General features: G+C 46.1%; 1 protein-coding gene across 2 annotated transcripts; it reads left to right on the plus strand.

The window, feature by feature from the left end:
* The first annotated feature begins 16,438 nt into the window (after nt 1–16,438).
* Nucleotides 16,439–19,235, plus strand: LOC123093326 (uncharacterized). Of its 2 annotated transcripts, none has more exons than XM_044515259.1 (2): nt 16,439–18,001; nt 18,840–19,235. In XM_044515259.1, exons 1-2 carry the CDS (start codon nt 16,699–16,701, stop codon nt 18,866–18,868), a joined length of 1,332 nt encoding a protein of 443 aa, XP_044371194.1. In that variant the 5' UTR covers nt 16,439–16,698; the 3' UTR covers nt 18,869–19,235. The 2 variants fall into 2 exon arrangements, with proteins under 2 accessions (XP_044371194.1, XP_044371193.1); XM_044515258.1 differs by having other exon boundaries at nt 16,440–18,001; nt 18,837–19,235.
* The last annotated feature ends 2,084 nt before the right edge of the window (nt 19,236–21,319 follow it).

Here is a 21,319-nt window from a genome sequence, read left to right on the forward strand (position 1 = left end):
CTCACATTTGTAACTCACAGCAGGAGCTGCGGAATAAGCGGAGACTGGCGAAGGACGAGGTGATGATGCGCGTCGGGAATGGTTAAAAGGTCGGTGTGATCGCCGTCGGCATGCTACCTCTAAATTTACCTATGAGATTAGTTTTAAACCTCAATAATTGTTATTTAGTGCCAAGTTTGAGCATGAACATTGTATCCGGATCTCGTTTGATACGAGATGGCTACTCATTTAAATTCGAGAATAATGGTTGTTCTATTTATATGAGAGATATGTTTTATGGTCATGCCCCGATGGTCAATGGTTTATTCTTAATGAATCTCGAACGTAATGTTACACATATTCATAGTGTGAATACCAAAAGATGTAAAGTTGATAACGATAGTCCCACATACTTGTGGCACTGCCGCCTTGGTCACATTGGTGTCAAGCGCATGAAGAAGCTCCATGCTGATGGACTTTTAGAGTCTCTAGATTATGAATCATTTGACACATGTGAACCATGCCTCATGGGCAAAATGACCAAGACCCCGTTCTCCGGAACAATGGAGCGAGCAACCAACTTTTTGGAAATCATACATACTGATGTGTGTGGTCCAATGAGCGTCGAGGCTCGCGGAGGATATTGTTATGATCTCACTATCACCGATGACTTGAGTAGATATGGGTATGTCTACTTGATGAAACACAAGTCTGAGACCTTTGAAAAGTTCAAGGAATTTCAGAATGAAGTAGAGAATCAATGTGACCGAAAGATAAAGTTCTTACGATCGGATCGTGGAGGAGAATATTTAAGTCACGAATTTGGTACACACTTAAGAAAATGTGGAATCGTTTCACAACTCACGCCGCCTGGAACACCTCAGCGTAACGGTGTGTCCGAACGTCGTAATCGCACTCTATTGGATATGGTGCGGTCTATGATGTCTCTTACCGATTTACCGCTATCATTTTGGGGATACGCTCTAGAGACAGCTACATTCACTTTAAATAGGGCACCGTCTAAATCCGTTGAGACGACACCATATGAATTATGGTTTGGGAAGAAACCTAAGCTGTCGTTTCTAAAAGTTTGGGGATGCGATGCTTATGTCAAGAAACTTCAACCTGAAAAGCTCGAACCCAAGTCGGAAAAATGCGTCTTCATAGGATACCCTAAGGAAACCATTGGGTATACCTTCTACTTAAGATCCGAAGGCAAGATCTTTGTTGCCAAGAACGGATCCTTTCTGGAAAAAGAGTTTCTCTCGAAAGGAGTAAGTGGGAGGAAAGTAGAACTCGATGAAGTACTACCTCTTGAACCGGAAAGTAGTGCAGCTCAGGAAAACGTTCCTGTGGTGCCTACACCGAATGGAGAGGAAATTAATGATGATGATCAAGGTACTTCTGATCAAGTTGCTACTGAACTTCGTAGGTCCACAAGGACACGTTCCACACCAGAGTGGTATGGCAACCCTGTCCTGGAAATCGTGTTGTTAGACAACGGTGAACCTTCAAACCATGAAGAAGCGATGGCGGGCCTAGATTCCAACAAATGGCTAGAAGCCATGAAATCCGAGATAGAATCCATGTATGAAAACAAAGTATGGACTTTGACTGACTTGCCTGATGATCGGCGAGCGATAGAAAACAAATGGATCTTTAAGAAGAAGACGGACGCGGATGGTAATGTCACCATCTATAAAGCTCGACTTGTCGCTAAGGGATATCGGCAAGTTCAAGGGATTGACTACGATGAGACTTTCTCTCCCGTAGCGAAGCATAAGTCCGTCCGAATCATGTTAGCAATTGCCGCATACTATGATTATGAGATATGGCAGATGGACGTCAAAACGGCATTCCTTAACGGGCATCTTAAGGAAGAACTGTATATGATGCAGCCGGAGGGTTTTGTCGATCCTAAGAATGCTAACAAAGTATGCAAGCTCCAGCGATCCATTTATGGGCTGGTGCAAGCATCTCGGAGTTGGAACATTCGCTTTGATGAGATGATCAAAGCGTTTGGGTTTACGCAGACTTATGGAGAAGCCTGCGTTTACAAGAAAGTGAGTGGGAGCTCTGTAGCATTTCTCATATTATATGTAGATGACATACTTTTGATGGGAAATGATATAGAATTCTTGGATAGCATTAAGGCCTACTTGAATAAGTGTTTTTCAATGAAGGACCTTGGAGAAGCTTCTTACATATTAGGCATCAAGATCTATAGGGATAGATTGAGACGCCTCATAGGTCTTTCACAAATCACATACCTTGATAAGATTTTGAAGAAGTTCAAAATTGATCAGTCCAAGAAAGGGTTCTTGCCTGTACTGCAAGGTGTGAGATTGAGCTCGGCTCAATGCCCGACCACGGCAAAAGATAAAGAAGAGATGAGCGTCATCCCCTATGCCTCAGCCATAGGATCTATTATGTATGCCATGCTGTGTACCAGACCTGATGTAAACCTTGCCGTAAGTTTGGTAGGAAGGTACCAAAGTAATCCCGGCAAGGAACACTGGACAACGGTCAAGAATATCCTGAAGTACCTGAAAAGGACAAAGGACATGTTTCTCGTTTATGGAGGTGACGAAGAGCTCGTCCTAAAGGGTTACGTCGATGCTAGCTTCGACACAGATCTGGATGACTCTAAGTCACAAACCGGATACGTGTATATGTTGAATGGTGGAGCAGTAAGCTGGTGCAGCTGCAAGCAGAGCATCGTGGCGGGATCTACATGTGAAGCGGAGTACATGGCAGCCTTGGAGGCAGCGCATGAAGCAATTTGGGTGAAGGGGTTCATCACCGACCTAGGAGTCATACCCAATGCGTCGGGGCCGATCAAACTCTTCTGTGACAACACTGGAGCTATTGCCCTTGCCAAGGAGCCCAGGTTTCACAAGAAGACCAGGCACATCAAGCGTCGCTTCAACTCCATCCGTGAAAATGTTCAAGATGGAGACATAGATATCTGCAAAGTGCATACGGATCTGAATGTCACAGATCCGTTGACTAAACCTCTCTCGCGAGCAAAACATGATCAACACCAGAACTCTATGGGTGTTCGATTCATCACAATGAAACTAGATTATTGACTCTAGTGCAAGTGGGAGACTGTTAGAAATATGCCCTAGAGGCAATAATAAAGGGATTACTATTATATTTCCTTGTTCATGATAATTGTCTTTTATTCATGCTATAATTGTATTATCCGGAAATCGTAATACACGTGTGAATACATAGACCACAATACGTCCCTAGTAAGCCTCTAGTTGACTAGCTCGTTAGTCAACAGATAGTCATGGTTTCCTGACTATGGACATTAGATGTCATTGACAACGGGATCACGTCATTAGGAGAATGACGTGATGGACAATACCCAATCCTAAGCATAGCACAAGATCGTGTAGTTCGTTTTGCTAGAGCTTTTCCAATGTCAAGTATCTTTTCCTTAGACCATGAGATCGTGTAACTCCCGGATACCGTAGGAATGCTTTGGGTGTACCAAATGTCACAACGTGACTGGGTGACTATAAAGGTGCACTACAGGTATCTCCGAAAGTGTCTGTTGGGTTGACACGGATCGAGACTGGGATTTGTCACTCCGTATGACGGAGAGGTATCTCTGGGACCACTCGGTAATGCATCATCATAATGAGCTCAAAGTGACCAAGTGTTTGGTCACGGGGTCATGCATTATGGTACGAGTAAAGTGACTTGCGGGTAACGAGACTGAATGAGGTATTGGGATACCGACGATCGAGTCTTGGGCATGTAACGTACCGATTGACAAAGGGAATAGTATACGGGGTTGATTGAATCCTCGACATCGTGGTTCATCCAATGACATCATTGAGGAGTATGTGGGAGCCAACATGGGTATCCAGATCCCGCTGTTGGTTATTGACCGGAGAGCCGTCTCGGTCATGTCTGCATGCCTCCCGAACCCGTAGGGTCTACACACTTAAGGTTCGGTGACGCTAGGGTTATTAGGAAGACTTGTATGTGATTAACGAATGTTGTTTGGAGTCCCGGATGAGATCCCGGACGTCACGAGGAGTTCCGGAAGGGTCCGGAGGTAAAGATTTATATATGGGAAGTTGTCATGCGGACACCGGAAAGTTTCGGGGGCATATCGGTATTGTACCGGGGCCACTGGAAGGTTCCGGGGGTCCACCGGGAGGGGCCACCCCTTTCGGAGGGCCCCATGGGCCGCATGGGCCAGGGAACCAGCCCTTGGAGGGCTGGGCGCGCCCCCCTTGGGCCCATGCGCCTGGGGTTGGGGGGGAACCCTAAAGGGGGCGCACCCCCTTTGCTTGGGAGGCAAGCCCCCTCCCTGGCCGCCCCCCCTCTAGATCTCATCTAGAGGGGGCCGGCCCCCTTCCCCCTTCCCCTATAAATAGAGGGGCGAGGGGAGGGCTGAACACCTGATCCAAGGCGCAGCCCCTCCCCTCCCCAACACCTCTCCTCTTCCGCTAGCGCTTGGCGAAGCCCTGTCGGAGTACTGCCTCTCCACCAACACCACGCCGTCGTGCTGCTACTGGAGCCTCCTTTCTCAACCTCTCCTTCCCCCTTTCTGGATCAAGAAGGAGGAGACGTCATCCGTTCCGTATGTGTGTTGAACGTGGAGGTGCTGTCCGTTCAGCACTTGGTCATCGGTGATTTGGATCACCGCGAGTACGACTCCATCATCCCCGTTCCCTTGAACGCTTCCGCACGCGATCTACAAGTGGTATGTAGATGCAATCTCTCTCCCATGACTCGTTGCTTAGATGAACTCATAGATGGATCTTGGTGAAACCGTAGGAAAAATTTTAATTTTCTGCAACGTTCCCCAACACCCCCCCCCCCACTTTTTTTGAACTTATTGTTTTTTCTTAGTCGACCTTGCTGGGCCTGTGTTCGGGTAGTTTAGAGACGCATTTGGGCCCAAGTTGGCCTGTGAGCAAGGTTGTTTCTCGGTTCACTGTGTGTGCACTCTAATGTTTAGTCCTACCTCGCACGCGGAAGGCGCGCTTGACCTGTTTATAAGCTCTGGCGAGGCATACCGGTCGAACTCCTCTGGTTACTTATTTGGGCGCTTATACACGACGCTCGCAGTTATATCCTCTCTGACTTGTTGGCCCGTGTGTGTCCGGTCCCATGCATTGTGACTCAGAACGACTCGCCTTCTTTGGGCGCAGCCTACTACGAGACTGGCTGGGTCCGGCTCACCTGGGTGGTCAATTTTTTTCCTTTTGTATCTTTTTCAATGCTGGGGCGTGCACTGCTTTTTTAGTAAATCATCCTTGCACTGCATTGATTTAGTTTCACCACTGCATGTGCACGCATTCCATACTGCACGTGTTTTGCGTTACATTTTGTGTGCACTGCATGAGTATCATTTTTCTTTATGGTTTTTCCTCTTACGTATTTTTTTAGTGTACGGGTGTGCACTACTTTTGCGCCTTATGCGTACTGCATTCGTCATAGTCCTGTGCTGCAGGTGTACACATTTTGCACTGCGTGCATCCTTCTTTGTGCCCAAAAGTTGTGACTGGCTATGCCAATGCTGCGACATATAGTGCACTTCATGCACACATATAGTGAACTTCCTTGTAGGAACTTGGAGAACTGCATACATAAAATGGTTGTGGATTATAATTTTTTAGAGTATTATTATTAAATGATCTGCGGTTTTGTTCATGGTAACATAAGCCTTTATTGATTGTCCTTTATTCCTGGGAACATAATTTTCATTAAGTCCCCTTTAATTTTCATTTTTGACCTTTTTGCATTCCTCTTATATAAATGAAGGCTAACTTATACCCTTCCTTTGCATTCCATTTCTCCTCTAGCCGCAAGTTCTCTCCTTTCTCCAGCCTATAATTATTTTTTGCTTTTCTAGGTTTTTGTTGCGATGGCTCCAAGCCCCTGCGTGTATCTCTTCTGCTGCGGCCATGGTTGTGTTGTGCCGAGGCACTGCAATTGTTCAGCTTGCTCGCAGGCCCGTCATGCTCGTCGTGGTGGGAAGGTATTGTGCCGAACTGGGCGAGCCGAGCAGCTTGCATATGGTACAGTATTCACGGAAGGATTGGATATGGGCCAGATCAATGTTTCTGCGTTCTATTCTGCGCTGCTTCGTCGTGGCCTTGGTTGGACGAGTCCTTTTGTCCATCAGCTTACGCCAACAGATGTGGAGACTCACTACAAGATGGTATGTTTCGTTAGATATGTTTTTTTCTTTGTCTTTTTTTGTATAATTCCATTGTGTTCTGAACTTTTAGTATTTTAGGGACGCACTTTTTAGTTGTGTTTTTGAAGTGTACTGCAATGTGTTCTTATTTTTTATTTTTATTTTTTTGCTTGTGTGCATGGAGATTGTGTTTTAGTTTACATGGTTACAATATGTGAACTGCTTATATATTAGCTGAGCACTACATGTTTCCACATTTTTCCCAATTTGTATGGTGTGTACTACATGTAGCTAGTGTCCAGTACTGCATGATAGTTCTAAGCGTACTGCATATTTGCAAGTTCCATACTGCATATTGAAATGTGTTTTATCTGTACTACTTGTTGTAGTGTTGTGCACTTCATCTAGATCTATGCAGAGTATGAGAATTGTACTGCTAGTATCGTTCTCAAAAAGTTTTATTATTTTTTGCAGAAAATTCCTCAACGAGCTGTTAGGTATGTCCGGCTCAAGAAGAAAGGAATTCTTCAAGTTGTTCTTGGTAATGGATACCTCAAACCAGCCAAGTATAGTGTAGGCGTTGACGGGCGGCTGTGTCTGCAGAAAGGATGGAAGGAATTTGTCATTGAAAGTGGCCTGAAGTCTGAGGAAGTTGTTGTCCTCAACTTCTTTGAACTCGAGGATCGTACGGTTAGAACCACGTTTGATGTGATTGGCTAAGGTTACGAGGTTGATTTGTAATAAGTACTTTTGCGTGTTGAACGCTTCATCTTTTTGATGTGTTTTGTAATAAGCACTTTTTGTGATCTCAACCACTTCAATTATTATTCTGAACTTCGTGCTGCCAGTGAATAACTCATAGTCAACGGGAAATTTGTGTTTACATGGTTACAATATCTGAACTGCTTATATATTAGCTGATCACTACATGTTTCCACATTTTTTTTCAATTTGTATGGTGTGTACTACATGTATCTAGTCTCTAGTACTGCTTGATAGTTCGAAGCGTACTACATATTTTTTGCAAGTTCCATACTGCATATTGAAATGCGTTTTATCTGTACTACTTGTTGGACTGCAGTGAGCTAACAACATTTTTTACGTGGTTTTTGAATCAAAATGTGTCAATGTTTTACTCTAGACTGCTATATATATGGTATACTTTATATACCATTTTCTCTTTACATGGTTTAGTTGAATAACTCATAGTCAACGGAAAATTTGTGTTTACACAAAATTTAAACTGATACATAAGTCATAGAGATAAGCAAAGTGCTATGCATATGATTTAGTTATTGAAGTTCATCTATTTGGTCGTTAACCTGATGTTCTGCGAGGTGACTGGAGCGTGTTTAATGTCGCACTTTCTTTTGTTTTCCGTGGCGGTGTTGCTGGTTCTTGTCTCTGCACCTTTGTGTTTGTAGCTCCTCGCGTGTTGGTTGATGGCTGCTTCTGTTTTTCAGTGATGCGAACTGCATCCTTCTTTGTCCCCCGCGTGCTGGTTGATGGCTGCTTTGGTTTTTCAGCATTGTGGACTGCATCCTTCTTTGCTCCCTGCGTGTTGGTTGTTGGCTGCTTTCGTTTTCCAGTGCTAAGAACTGCATCCTTCTTTGATCCCTGCGTGCTGGTTGATGGTGGTTTTCGTTTTCCAACGCTATGAACTGCATCCTTCTTTGCTCCTACCTTGTTTTTTGAAAGTTGTGTTGTTCTCGGTTTTTTTTGTACAGCAGCATTTCCTTGGGGTGGTCTTGTTGGCATTGTTTCTTCATGTTCTTCGTCCTCTTCACTCTCTTCACTCTCTTCACTCTCTTCTTCCTCTTCATCATCTTCATCATCTGTTTCTTCATAAGCCACTGTTTCTTCAGTTTCTTCAGTTTCTTCACGTTCTTCGTCCTCTTCACTCTCTACTTCTTCCTCCTCTTCTCCATCTGCTTCTTCATAAGCCATTTCTTCTTCTTTGATCTCACCTTCTTCGTCTTCCTCATTTTCTGATCTTTTTCTTTTTCTTTTGAGGCAGGTTCTTGAATTGTGTCTCTTCCTCTTTTTGCATATGCTACAACGTCTCGGTTTCGTCCATTTCTTAGTGTTGTGAGTGGAATTTCTGTTTTATTGTGCATCGCCATGTCCTCGTTTTTCTTGTTCATTTCTTTTTGTACACGTCCTGGAATTGTGGCCGCTGATTTCATTACATGTTCTGCACATTCTTACTCCCAGTGGGTGACCATCACTGTCCAGCTCAGGCTGTGGCTTACTATTTTTGTCATCATTTTTATCCTTGCATGCCACTTTTTTCTGGGTTGCGTCGCCCCCTTTCTTCCTCCCTCTTGTGTTTGAAACAGGAGGTGGAAGAATTGTTTCTTTTTTGATAGCACCAGTTCCGTTGCGTTCAATATTTTCTACTTGCTCGGCATTATTGTCATGCTGGGATTTCTTTGCTTACTTTAGTTTTGCTGCTTCTTCTTCTTCTTCGTTGAGCACGTCAACTTCCTCGATCAGTGCCCTCATACCAGACAATGCTCTGTGGCACCCAGCGTCGGACCTTGTAGCTCTATTTGCAAGGTCCATTGTTGTTTATGTTAGCAATTTTCTATGGCAAAAAAGCGAGGTTCCATCTAGTGTTGTTTGTTCGTAGTCTCTTCTGCCAAACGTTGCATCTGATCTTCCGTTACGGGTGTATCTCTTCATGATGTACACCTCGGGAATCTTGAGTACTCTCAAATGAGAAAGCATGCATAACACATGGACGCAAAAGAGCCCTGCAGACAAACACATGATTTTTTTTGTAAGTGAACTACATGAAATTAGTAAATACATTTTTTTGTTATTTGTTCATTTTTAAAGAAGTGAACTTCATTTGGTTTTGTGAATTACTCATGCATGTGGACTTTTTAAAGTTCAGTAAGTGAGCTTTCATGCATGACTATCTGAATCTAGATTTTTTTTGCTAGGAGTCTCACCTGTGTGTGTCCAGAGTTTGCACTCGCATTTGTAGACACCTTTCTCTTCATCGGCGACCACTTGGAAATTATGCCTTGCCCAGTCAAATGCATCTGATCTGTTGTAGTGGTGTACGAGATACTTTATCGGGTTCTCAGGGCACCGTTCTGCTCTGAATGCAGTGCTACGGTAGAGTGTTTCTTTGAAATCTGGAAACACTGCCCTTGTATACACTTTTGATAGCTGAACTTCGAACCCAAACTTGGTTGTTGTTTTTACCTCTGACTGCATGATTACAAATGCACTGTTACGAACCAGAGAAATGAAAAAATTGTTTGTCTTTGCAGTCATATTTTAGTAGTTTTTGATTGACATTTTGTTTACCTCATTTGCTACTGTCTCTGCATGCTCGACGACCTTCCTGGTCTGAATGCACTTATCCACCTGCTGAGTAAACAGATGGAGATCATGCTTCTCCCTGACAAAATTCTTCTTCAGTATGCGGTTCATGCTCTCGCTTCTCTGTGTGGAAGTCATCCGAGCACAGAAAATTTTCTTGTAGTAAGCCGAGATCCACTCGTGCCTGTCATCCCACAACGAATTCATCACTTCGTCGTCTTGCAAGTTGTACCTCTGAATGAGGTTCTTCCATGCTTGTTCAAATTCTGACGGCGTTAGTGGGTGGTTCAGCACCGCATTGAGTTCATCCTTGAGTTTCTCATGCGCCTTATACAACAAGGCGAGGTGGTCTTTGTACTTCTTCATAATATGCCACCGACATAGCTTATGCAGAGTTTGTGGGAGGATAGTTTTTAATGCTGCCTTCATCGAAGAACACTGGTCTGAAAAGTGACAAATAGTGTTTTTTTATTAAGTTGTTTGCGTGTGTGCAATATAGATGGAAGAAACATAAGTGCACCAAAACAAACGTAAGTACGCAGGTGTTTTTTTTGTACCTGTGAGCATGCAGATTGGCGGCTTGTAGTTCATACACCTTAGAAAGGTTTTGAAAACCCACTCGAATGATGGTATTGTTTCATCTCGCACGAGTGCAACAACAAATATGGTGCTCCGTAGATGATGGTTCACCTCCACAAACACTTCCGGCAGCATGTGGAATTTGTTAGTTTTATACGTCGTGTCAAATGTAACGCAGTCTCCAAAATCTTCATACGATCCTTTGCAACTTGCATTCACCCAAAAGATGTTTCTTACATGGTTATCTGCATCAATGTCATAATCATAGAAGAACTCTGGGTTTATCTTCTGCATTTTCTTGAAGAAATCCAGAAGTTTCTTGACCTCATCTTCAGACTCTTCTCTGGCAAACTTCTGTTTCCTGCATTTTCAGACACAATGCAAACTCATCTCATCAAACAGGAAATAATTACTGACAGAATACTCAAGAGGATATGCTCTGTCACGTGCTTACTTGTTTACCCAGTCGCAGCTAGTATGTCCCAGGTACTGCAGACCACCGGACATACGCGACAGCGTCGACATCATCTGAGCATGTGTGTGGTTGTCCAGTTGCATGTCTTTCACTAACTGGTCTATCAAAGGATCGTCTTTTTTGTGCGATCGCATGTGCAAAAGCATCCCGGGGCTTTCCAGCATCTTGTGATTGTGGTTGAGTTGAACCATTTCTATCACAAATTTGCCATCCTTCCTATTTTTGACTCTAATCTTTGCCTTGCAGCCAATCCTTTTTGATGTCTTCTGACGTACCCGGTGATAATCTAACACAGTCTGCTTGTGCGTCCCTTCTCTTGAACAGACAATGTAGGCATTTGTCCTGTGTTTTGCCCTCTTGCGTATGCCAAACCCTGCACATCTTGCATAATTGTTGTAAAAGTCCCATGCCTTGTCGTACGTGGTGAACTTCATTCCAGCAGCAGGTACGAGGTTCAGCGGCATGTTTTTATCCTGTATTAATTGCAATGCTCTATGAGATAATTTGTTCTGTTCTGTTTTTTAAATATGAGGAGTGCATACGAGTTTAATAAAGCATTGCAATGTTCCTAAGTTTTCAGAAGAATCCAATGTATTAGATGCTAGGTCAAACCTCATAAGAAATATCAATATGCACTGCAATGTTATCTGAATGGACTGCAACTATATTTTTTCAGAACATGAACTTACATGTGTGTAGAGTCGTTCGCCCGATGGTGTTTGCAGCTCGCCGGGTTGTATTGGACATGGCGGGGTTATAGCAGATCTGTGTAGTTGAGGATCTCGCGGCAGCAATAGTGAGGAGGATTTGTACCTGCTGTTTACTTTTGACCAAGGTACCATTGGTGGTCGCAGCGTCAAAGTTGATGCAGCAGGTCTGCTTGGAGCTCTGTTTTTTGGTGCAACAGGTGGACGCTGAGCTCTGTTTTGGGGTGCGGCAGGTGGACGTGGTGGTAATCCAATGTTGTGACGACGTCTCTATAGATTGGTTTAAAATTTTTGGAGTAGTGGCACATCATCATAGTCATAATCATCATTTGCTGGAACATCGTGTTCAACTGCGTCATCATTGTCTATTCGGACATGCTGTCCAAACATAGTGAACTCGTGCTTATACTCTGGGTTGAGAACTATTATTGGTTCATCTTCATCGTCATCGTCTTCATCATCCCGTTGGTGAGAGCCTTCCCAGACGAATGTGACATCGTCGTCATCTTCGACTACATCTTCTTCCTGGAAAAAATCTTCTTCCAGAGAGTACTGCACCCTGTTTGTCATCGTGAAGAATCCTCGAGGAATCTCAGGGGTAACCCAGCCAGTATCTCTTTCAAAAGAAGCTCCACTCTTCTGAAAGTTGTTGTTCTCAGTGCTGTCAATTATGCGCGGCATTTTGTATCTGCTGAACGTCATTTCCTGCACACAAAATGACCGAGCTGCATTGTCAGGTTAAATGAACTGAATTGTGCGAACTGCAATGTGTTCAAAATGGTACTTCCAAAGCATTGCATGCTGACTGCATCACCCCGCAAGGTGAACTGAAGCAACCGGACTGCATTGTTATCCGTAATGAACCTATACAAGCGTACTGCATAACCGAGCAAGTGCACTGCATTTTCCCCACAGCGAAGCAAAGCAACTGCACTGCATAGGTTTTGTAGGCGCGTTGTACTGCTTGTACTGCTTTGTCTATGATAAGTACACTAAGATGGTTGAGGAAGTGTACTTCTTACCTCGTGCTGTAGTGATTTCTCGCGTTTACAGGAGGAAGTTCCCTTCTCCTCCGTCTGCACAACTTTGACATTCGCCCGTGCAGTCCACTTGCCCTTCAGAAGTTCATGAGCAGTCTAGACGTTGCTCAAGGTGAACGGGGAAGGAGGAGTTGCTCTGAAGGTCGATGCAGACTTATTCCAAGAAGCTACCCTGGATGAAGCAACCTTGCGCACACTCCTCCTTGCTCGAATTGGTTTGATGTCGAGGCAGCACCAATCCACATCTGATGAAGTACAGCTAATTGCAAGCCCGGAGGAGTTCGGTGGCGGCGCTACCGAGCTGCTGCCATGGGAGAAGGCCGATAGGCTCGTGTTGCTCGCTGCCTGCCGCGAAAGAAGGCCGAGAGGCGACGGGCGGTGTCGCTGCCTGGCCGCCGCCGCGGAAGAAGGCCGGGAGGGGAGGGGCGGCGTCGCTGCCGGCCGCCACCGCGGAAGAAGGCCGGGAGGGGAGGGCCGCCGCGGGAGAAAGCGGGAAGGGGAGGGACGTCATCGCTCCTAGGCCGCTGGCGCGGAAGAAGGCCGGGAGGGGAGGGGCGGAGGCGCTCCCAGGCCGCTGCCGCGGAAGAAGGCCGGGAGGGGCGGCGGCGCTCCCAGGCCGCTGCCGCGGTAGAAGGCCGGGAGGGGAGGGGCGGCGGCGCGACCTGTTGGTGGTGTGCAGAATAAGGCTGGTGTTATTAGAATAAGGTCTTAAGGGGTGTTATCATAAGATACTTGTGTGTTGTTAAAACAATCCTGGTGTATTAAACAATGTTCATCATTAACTTAAAACATGTTGATCACATAATCTCAAAATATATTCAAAATGTGTTTTAAAAAATGTTCATCATGTATTGAAAAATCTTAATCATGTATAAATACAAATATTCAACGTGTATTGTGAAAATATTCATTGTGTATATAAAAATAATAATCATGTATTGAAATAATGTTCATCATGAATTTTAAAATGTTCACCACTTTTCCTTTATAAAGTTCACCGTGTACAAAAAAAACTCCATGCATTTTTAAAAAATTCATCATGCATCTTAAAAGTGTTCACCATCTATTTCTAAAACATTTATTATATATTTAAAAATTAATTGTATGTGCAAGAAATGTTCATCCTGTGTATAAATGTTTATTGTGTATTTCGGGAATATTATCTTGCATTCAGAAAATAAATAGATTAATAAAGAATGAACATAAAAGATATAAAAGACAATAATAAAAAGTAAACAAAACATGGGCGACGCTACGCGTCGGCCGGCGGATAAAAAGAAAATATTCGCCGCCTCGCTAACCATTCGATCGACACATTAATGGCCGTCCGATATACTCGCGTAAGCAACCGCTTCCTGCAATAAGATTGGTGTTACAGAAGAACCTCTGCAACAACAAGCTTGTTGCAATCACCCAAGCCTATACGTTTTTATTTTTTTGCAACAAAGGTCTTGCTGCAGGAATTTCTGCAACAAAGGTCTTGTTGCATAAACTTTCGCAACAAATGTCTTGTTGCAGAAATTTTCGCAGTGTGTGATTTTTTGTAACAGAGATCTTGTTGCTTTTTTTGCAACAAAGCTCTTGTTGCAGAAAATGTGAAGATCAATAGAATCCTTTTGCAACATGGCTCATGTTCCAAAAAAATATGCAACTAGGGTAATGTTGCAGAATATTTTTGCCAACAAAGACCGTGACATGATGGAGAAGGTTTCAGCGGCAGGAGGAGCTTGAGGTGGTGGCGCCATGGCCGGCCACGGTCGAGCTGGTCGTTGGCGTCAGATGGCAGCCGCCTGTGTTCCAAGCGCCTCACTAATAATGGTTGTGGTGCGTGTGGTGGTGCCGCTCGCAGCTTCAATGCTCCAGGCACGCCGCTCACTGCCGTTATCATGGGCGGTGGCTGGACTTGGGAAGTCCACCCTTGCTAGCAAACAACGTTTGTGGTTTGTAGAAGATGACTGATGCAAGCGTTGCAGAATAAAAGGGAAGAAATGAGTGGAGGGAAGAGATTGAAGAAGAGACAAGGTCAGAAAGAGAGATGTGGATGGACCATGGGGACACGTGTTGTTTAGGGGAGGCGGATGACGCATTGGAGTTTTTAAATCAGTGGCGCAAGCACTTCCTACATATATTATGGGTGTTTTTAAACTGCCTTTTTCTGTGTGTGATGATTTAACAAACATGACGTGAAACTTCTATTGTGGTTCGAGTGAAGGAAAACGAAAGGTTCATTGGAAGGCTTGGCAAAAACTCCAGCAACCAAAATGTAAAGGCGGAGCTGGGTTTCGGGACTTTCGGATATTCAATCAAGCACTACTCGCACGCCAGGCATGGAGACTGTTGACAAAGCCGGATAGCCTATGTGCTCAAATTCTTAAAGCTCGGTATTATCCAAATGGGAAGCTAGAGGACACTGTGTTCGCAGGTAACGCCTCCTCCACGTGGACGGCGATTTCTCATTGCCTAGATCTTTTGAAGAAGGGGCTGATCTGGAGAGTCGGCAATGGCCGGCAGATAAGAATCTGGCGAGACAGTTGGATTCCAAGGCCTTTCTCATATAAACCTATCTCGCCACAGGGCACATGTCGGTTCCGCTTTGTCTCCTAGCTGCTCAACAACAATGGTTCATGGAATGTAAATTTGCTGCAGTCTATTTTCTTGCCATTTGATGTTACAGAGATCCTGAAAATTAGAGCCTCGCCAAGACTTGGAGATGATGTGCTTGCATGGGGACCCGGAAGATTGGGAGCCTTCTATGTGAAATCTGCTTACAACATGGCTTTTGAAGAAACCTGCAGAATGGCTTCAGTTGCCACTAGTTCGGCGCCTGATGGTCATAGGACGTGTTGGAAAATGATATGGGGTAGCAACGTCCCACCTACAATCAAGAATTTTGCATGGCGTGTGGCTGTGAACTCGCTTCCAACTTGGGAAAATAAACACAAGTGAGGACTAGAGGAGTCAGATGTGTGCCCAGTGTGTGACAGAGAAACTGAATCTTCCTTCCATGCTTTATGTCGCTGTCCCCTAGCCGTGGACCTTTGGAACTTCATGGGGGAGGCATGGCATCTGCCAAGATTGGGAGATATCAGTAACACGGGGACCGAGTGGCTCCTTGATATTTTATTTCCGCTAAGTGAGATTGAACGGGCGATGCTACTCTTCACACTATGGAGGTGCTGGCACAATCGAAATGAGGTTGTTCATGGCAAGATTCCACCTTCGATGGATGTCTCAAAGCAATTCTTGTGCAGCTACCTTGACTCGCTACTTGCGATTGCTCAAAACACAGAGTGTAATCCTTTGAAGGGAAAAATTGTAATAACTTATGCTAGTACCAAAACACCACATGAAATAATAGGTCAGGACCCACCTGTTAGGTGGGTTCCTCCACCGACGGGTTGGGTCAAGCTCAATACAGATGGATCATGGACAGAGCAAGGTGGAGCAGGAGCAGGCATGGTTCTGCGTGATTGTCTTGGAAAAATTATTTTCTCTTCTTGCAGGGTGCTCTTCTCATGCCGAGATGCACTTGAGGCCGAACTATGTGCTTGCATGGAGGGTATTTCTCTTGCTATCCAACGATCGGAGCTGCCGATTTGTGTGGAGATGGATTCTGTAGTGGCGGTGAATATGGTTAAAGACAGAGACAGAGACAGGTCTATATTTGCCTCCTTGGTGAATGAGATTAAACACTTGATGTCCCTTCGCACAACTAGTGTATTTCATATCAATCGTAGCCAAAATGTGGTTAGCGATTATTTAGCTAAATTTGCAAGAACTAAAGGTAGAACAGTAGTTTGGTTGGGCTCTGGTCCCCCACAGGTTGTGAACTTTGTGTAAACTGAATTGTAATTCCCTGGATCCTTGATTAATACAAATCTTACTCGCAAAAAGAAGAAGAAGAAGGGCAGCTTTTCCATAAAAATAATACGAAAAGGGTAGAAGTACCAAAACCGAACCATAGAAATCCATGCTGAAGAAAATCAAAACGAACGCAAATCAACAAAACACGGAAAACCGAACCAGAGAAACCCATGTAGAAGAACATGGCAAAACCTGCCTCGGACTGGGCCAGCCCACGTCGCCTGAGGCATCATAACATGCACCCAACCCAAATTCAGCCCAACAAATCCAGCAGTTTTCTCCCTTTCCCTTTGAGAAAAAAAGAAAGATCATCCAGCAGTTCCCCAAATCCCCGCATGCGCCGGTGACCGTGGACCTCGCCGCCGTTACGGAAGTCCAGCCGCGATCCCAAACCCACTACCCACCTGACCGCGTCATACGGGGAACCAGAAGACCCACAATTCGATCCCGGCCAGGCGGAGGAGAGCCAAAACCGACCAAAGCCCTGCAGCCAGCCCGCGATCCCCAAACCCCGATCCATCAGTCCCGCCGCCGCCGCGGAGCACGATGCTCGATTTGGACACGGAATGGATCCGCAAGATCTTCGCCGCCTCCTCCCAGCCCCCGCCGCTCCCTCCCCGCGACGCCGCGGCCCCTCCGCCGGCCTGGTTCCTGCTCGAGCCGCTCGGGTACATCGCCGACCACGCGAACGCCACCTCCGCGGAGGCCTCCTCCAGCACGGGCCACACCGTCCGGGTCACGGTCTGCGCCGCCGACCCGCTGGGCCTCTCCCACGTCTGCGTCCACTGCCCAGGCCTCACCGACGCCGACTTCTCCGACCGGCCTACCGTCGTCTGCTCCGAGAAGGACCTCCTCGTCCTCTCGGTCGTCTTCATCTTCGGCGCCTACGCCAAGGAGGGCCTCAAGGAGTACTTCGTCTACAGGGCCGGGCCCGGGCTGCCGTCCCTCCACCTGCTCCCAGGCCCCTTCCCGCGCGTCCTCACCAAGGCCGACGTCGCGCTCGTGCCCCGCGAAGACGGCGCGCATTTCCTCCTGCCCGTCCTGTGCTTCACGCTCGGACGCTGGGTCTATGACCTCCATGTGTTCTCCTCCATGACCTGGGCTTGGAGCGTGAAGGAGGTGGAGGGGGACGTGTCGCCCGGTGCCAGGGCTGAGGTGTCCCACATTATAGCTTCCAAGGTGATTCTGCTCGGAGAAGGCACGGTGGGATGGGTTGATCTCTGGAGGGGGATTGTGGTCTGCAATGTGCTCGAAGAAATGCCCGTGCTGCGGTTCATCCCGCTGCCCCCGCTGATGCCTGGCCACAGGGAGGGCCCCAAGTCATCCCCGTGGCCCATTCGGAATGTCTCCTGCAGAGATGGTTTGATCAAGTATGTTGAGATAGAGAAACATCAAAGGCACGATCCTGATGAAAGGCCGTTTGATGACATTGATACACTCTACGAGGCAGACTGCTTGAAGAAGCCCAAAGTAATGGGCTGGAAGGCCATGACATGGTATAGAAGGTTCTCTTGTGACCGTTGGAGCAAGGGGTCCGTGGCTTATGATAAGGAAATCTCAGTTGACCAACCAATGCATTCAGTGTTATTGCCTGAGCTGACAGATGATAATGCAGGAGAGTTGACACTAAAGGACATGCTAGCATCTTACCCTGTCTCGAGCTTGGCAGATCATTGTGATGATGTTGTTTACATGTTGTGTGAATCAAAATCTGGCACTAAAAAGTCATGGCTGATCACCGTTGACCTGAAAAAGAAGATATTGGTCGAATTGGCACCATTTCCTCTCGAAGGATATTACAGCCCAGCCCACCCTTCTGAATTGTCCAATTATCTGAACGTAGCTCCAGGTGAATATACCAATGCTTGTTTGTAGATCATACAATTTTTCCTTGGAGACATAGTACTCTGATTATGTTCTTTTGTTAAGCAAGTGTTTTTATTATGAGTACTTAAATGTGTTTTGTGCATCTCATTCTCTGCTGGTCTGGGTTGTTGTCACCATGGATGCAAATTGAGTAGCTCATGTCCTGATGAAAAAAATATTAATTTGGTTAGATCTCGAGATACCTTGACAGATGCTAAGCAATTGACTAACACATATTCACCCTTAGTTTGTTCATCTAAAGACCACCTTGCATTCACGATATCGATTCTGATTATTTTATCTTGTTTACATGTGATTGCTGAGTTTAGCATTAAACTGAAAGCAATTATACTGTCCGGGTAAGATTCATATGAAGAAACATGTATCAGGATTAAAATTTACCTGCAGGTGTGGTCGGCCACCTCTGAAATATTTGGATAATGTCAGTTGAGAAACTCATTTGATCATAGCAAAACACAATTCAGTCGGCCGAACAACTGGCAAAATGTATGTGGCCAGGAGATGTCACTGCCAAATCTGTAGGGATATAGAAACTTCTGACTACGTCATTTTTTTTTATGTCTAGGAGCTCTTTTTGTTGCCTTTTATGACTGAACTTCAATTGGCAATATACCTGACAATCGTGGGGATTTCCAGACCAGTTGGTGAGGTTTTGGGGATGAATGGTTTTTTATAGGATGCTTTTATGTTTGGTGTATGCGCTATTTTTAGTGTTGTGACGCGGAAGAAACTCTATGAACATAAGAGTGGCTTTGGAGCCTTCGATGGGCATTCATCTCACACTCTCTCTGATGCAGCAGAGGAAGAAGATACTTCAGAAGGACCCTGAGAAGGAGCTGGTGACAAGGGCATGTGTGGTGCTCCGGTGCCATCCTCGCCGTCCAGAAACCAACTCAAGCCTCCCTGGGAACGCAAACATGGAGAATTTTCTGGTGTCTCAAGCTCTGTTCTCGTCTTCAGCACAACTCTGCTGCTCCCATTTTATTTACTGGGGTATACTGTGTTTTGCTGCTACCTTTGAGTGGCTATCGTTTTATAATTAGCTTAGCTTTTGTGTTGAATGGTGTTCACAGTTTTGGTTAACTGGTCTTTGTATAGACCTTATGGTTTGCTTTTTCTTTCAAATCCTGGTAATGGAAAAACTTACTGTTGGGCGAAGATATGTTGAAGTGGCAGGAAAATAATCTGTGCAGTAACACAGATGCAGTATCCTTTTGTGCACTTGCCTCTCTTATGGCTCGTGGAAAAATGTCGAAAAGGGAATGAACTTTTTTAAATGAGACTTTCGTGGCTAGATGGTGCAAAAAGAAAATTTTCACCTATTCATTTGGGAGGCAGTGGATACCTCAAGTTCAGGGAGTTGTTCTTGACTTGGAAATGGCGAATAAGGCTATTGTGAAAATGTTTATAGATGTTTGGAAATCAATCGCGATTTTTGACAAAGAATGATGGCAGACAAAATATGATTTTCACATATCCTCGTCGTGGCGCTGGTCGCAGCCGGTTACGGTTATTTTTTTTTTGAAACAGAGGCAAAAGATTTGCCTCATCGATTAATTAAGAAGAAGATAATTGCCCAGTTAATTAACGGAAAACTGGACGAAAACCGATACAATAGACCACATGCGGACTACTCGCTAAAAAAGAAACTCCATGACCACACACGGTCAACCCGACAAACATACATAAGACGAAAGAACCACGATCCATCGCACTTCTACGCCGCAAAGAAATCATCAACGAAATCAAGGTTGAAGACAACGGACACCACCAAATCCACGGAGATGAGCCAATTAGAGACGGTGGTCGAAGAGGTTGAGTATCCTTCATTAAGCAGCCGCTGACGCCTTACCAATGGCGCCACTCTTCTTGCCTATGCTGCCGAGAGCCTTCTTCACCTTCTTGATTTTGCCCTTAGAAGCCTCCTCCGCTAGGAGGCAAGCAATTGTCTTGCCAGATCCAGGACTAGCTGCCTCCAAACGGGCGAGCAAGCCACCAAGCTTTTTCACGAAGACCAACTCGTCAATACGTGCCAACATACCATCACGATGAAAGACGGGCGGCCGGATGGACTTTAGCGCCTCAGAATTAGGTGCCAAAGCACCTACCTCATCAACCCCGGCACCCACAGATGCCACCTGGCCAACAGCCACAGGTGACAGAGCAATAGCAACATCCAAACCTCCATGGTCCACAAAGGCGAGCGGCTGACTGGGCTCTAGCAACGGCGGTGAGGTTGCGTTTGGCATCGTCAAGGCCCCTCCAAGCGACTCCATCTCCATAGGAAGCACCATCGAAATAGGCGAAGTGGGATCCCCGCAAAATTTCTGCAGCTCAGGCATAATCTGCAGCACCGGAGCCACGACCTCGACAACGGCTTCACTTCCAGATGTAATCAGCACGACAGGCAGCGGCGACGGGCAGGATGCACCGCGAGGGGAGAGATCTCCATACATGTGAGCTTCCACATCGGTAGAACCAACATGGATCTCGGGCAGCAGGGGTATAACGGGCACAGCCTGGAGCTTGGCAAGAGCGGCCTCTGCACTTGCCAAAACACTCTCAACTCTCGTCAAGTAGTCTTGCAGCTCGGTGCGGAGTAGCTCAGCCTGCTCCATGAGGACCGACTGTTGCGGTACACCTGCTGGGGTAGCATCATTGGCAGGAGCAGACATTGGTGGAGGTAGTGGAGCAGCATGACTTAGCGGCGTAGTCTGGTCTCTGGTGTGTTTTGCACGGCAATGGCGAGCAATGTGGCCAAAGCGAAGGCAGTTTCTGCATCGAATTGGGTCCCTGCAAGAGTGGGCATGATGACCTCTAGAGAGGCACCGAAAACATCGGTCCCTCAGCCACACTGGAGGAGTCCGTCGCGCATTGGAAGCGGGACGCTGGAAGTCTAATGAAGATGGCGAATGACGGCGCCCCTTGACGAGGTGCCAGTCCCCAAATGAATCTCCATGAGGTGCCGGCGCACAACACATCAGAGCAGCTTGAGACTTCTCTGTGCGGAAGCATCCAAGCCAATCTCCCCAACCTGAACGCACGGGAGAAGCGACTGGGATGGTGCAAGACATGCTTGCAGAATCGCCTGATGCCAGCGGCGACGACAATGACGTCTGGGGAGCAGTGTTCTCAGTCGGCGCAGCCGTCGGCGGGGGATCTGCCTGATCTGGTTCCGACAGGGGTGCAGGTGCCGACGCCGGAGGCGTCAACAGCTGGCCGGCGGAGTTGCTAGCAGGGGAAGTAGTGGTGGTGGCCTGCAGGACTGGGATGAATGCGC

The sequence above is a fragment of the Triticum aestivum genome, chromosome 4B (genome assembly GCF_018294505.1).
Source record: "Triticum aestivum cultivar Chinese Spring chromosome 4B, IWGSC CS RefSeq v2.1, whole genome shotgun sequence".
Lineage (NCBI taxonomy): Eukaryota > Viridiplantae > Streptophyta > Magnoliopsida > Poales > Poaceae > Triticum > Triticum aestivum.

What these genes read in the sequence shown, in the direction of transcription:
- LOC123093326 (XM_044515258.1), top strand. Translation starts at nt 16,699, where the DNA reads ATGCTCGATTTGGACACGGAATGGATCCGCAAGATCTTCGCCGCCTCC. An exon ending in TTATCTGAACGTAGCTCCAG is followed by an intron (nt 18,002 to 18,836) that starts GTGAATATACCA and finishes TCTCTGATGCAG; the next exon opens with CAGAGGAAGAAGATACTTCA.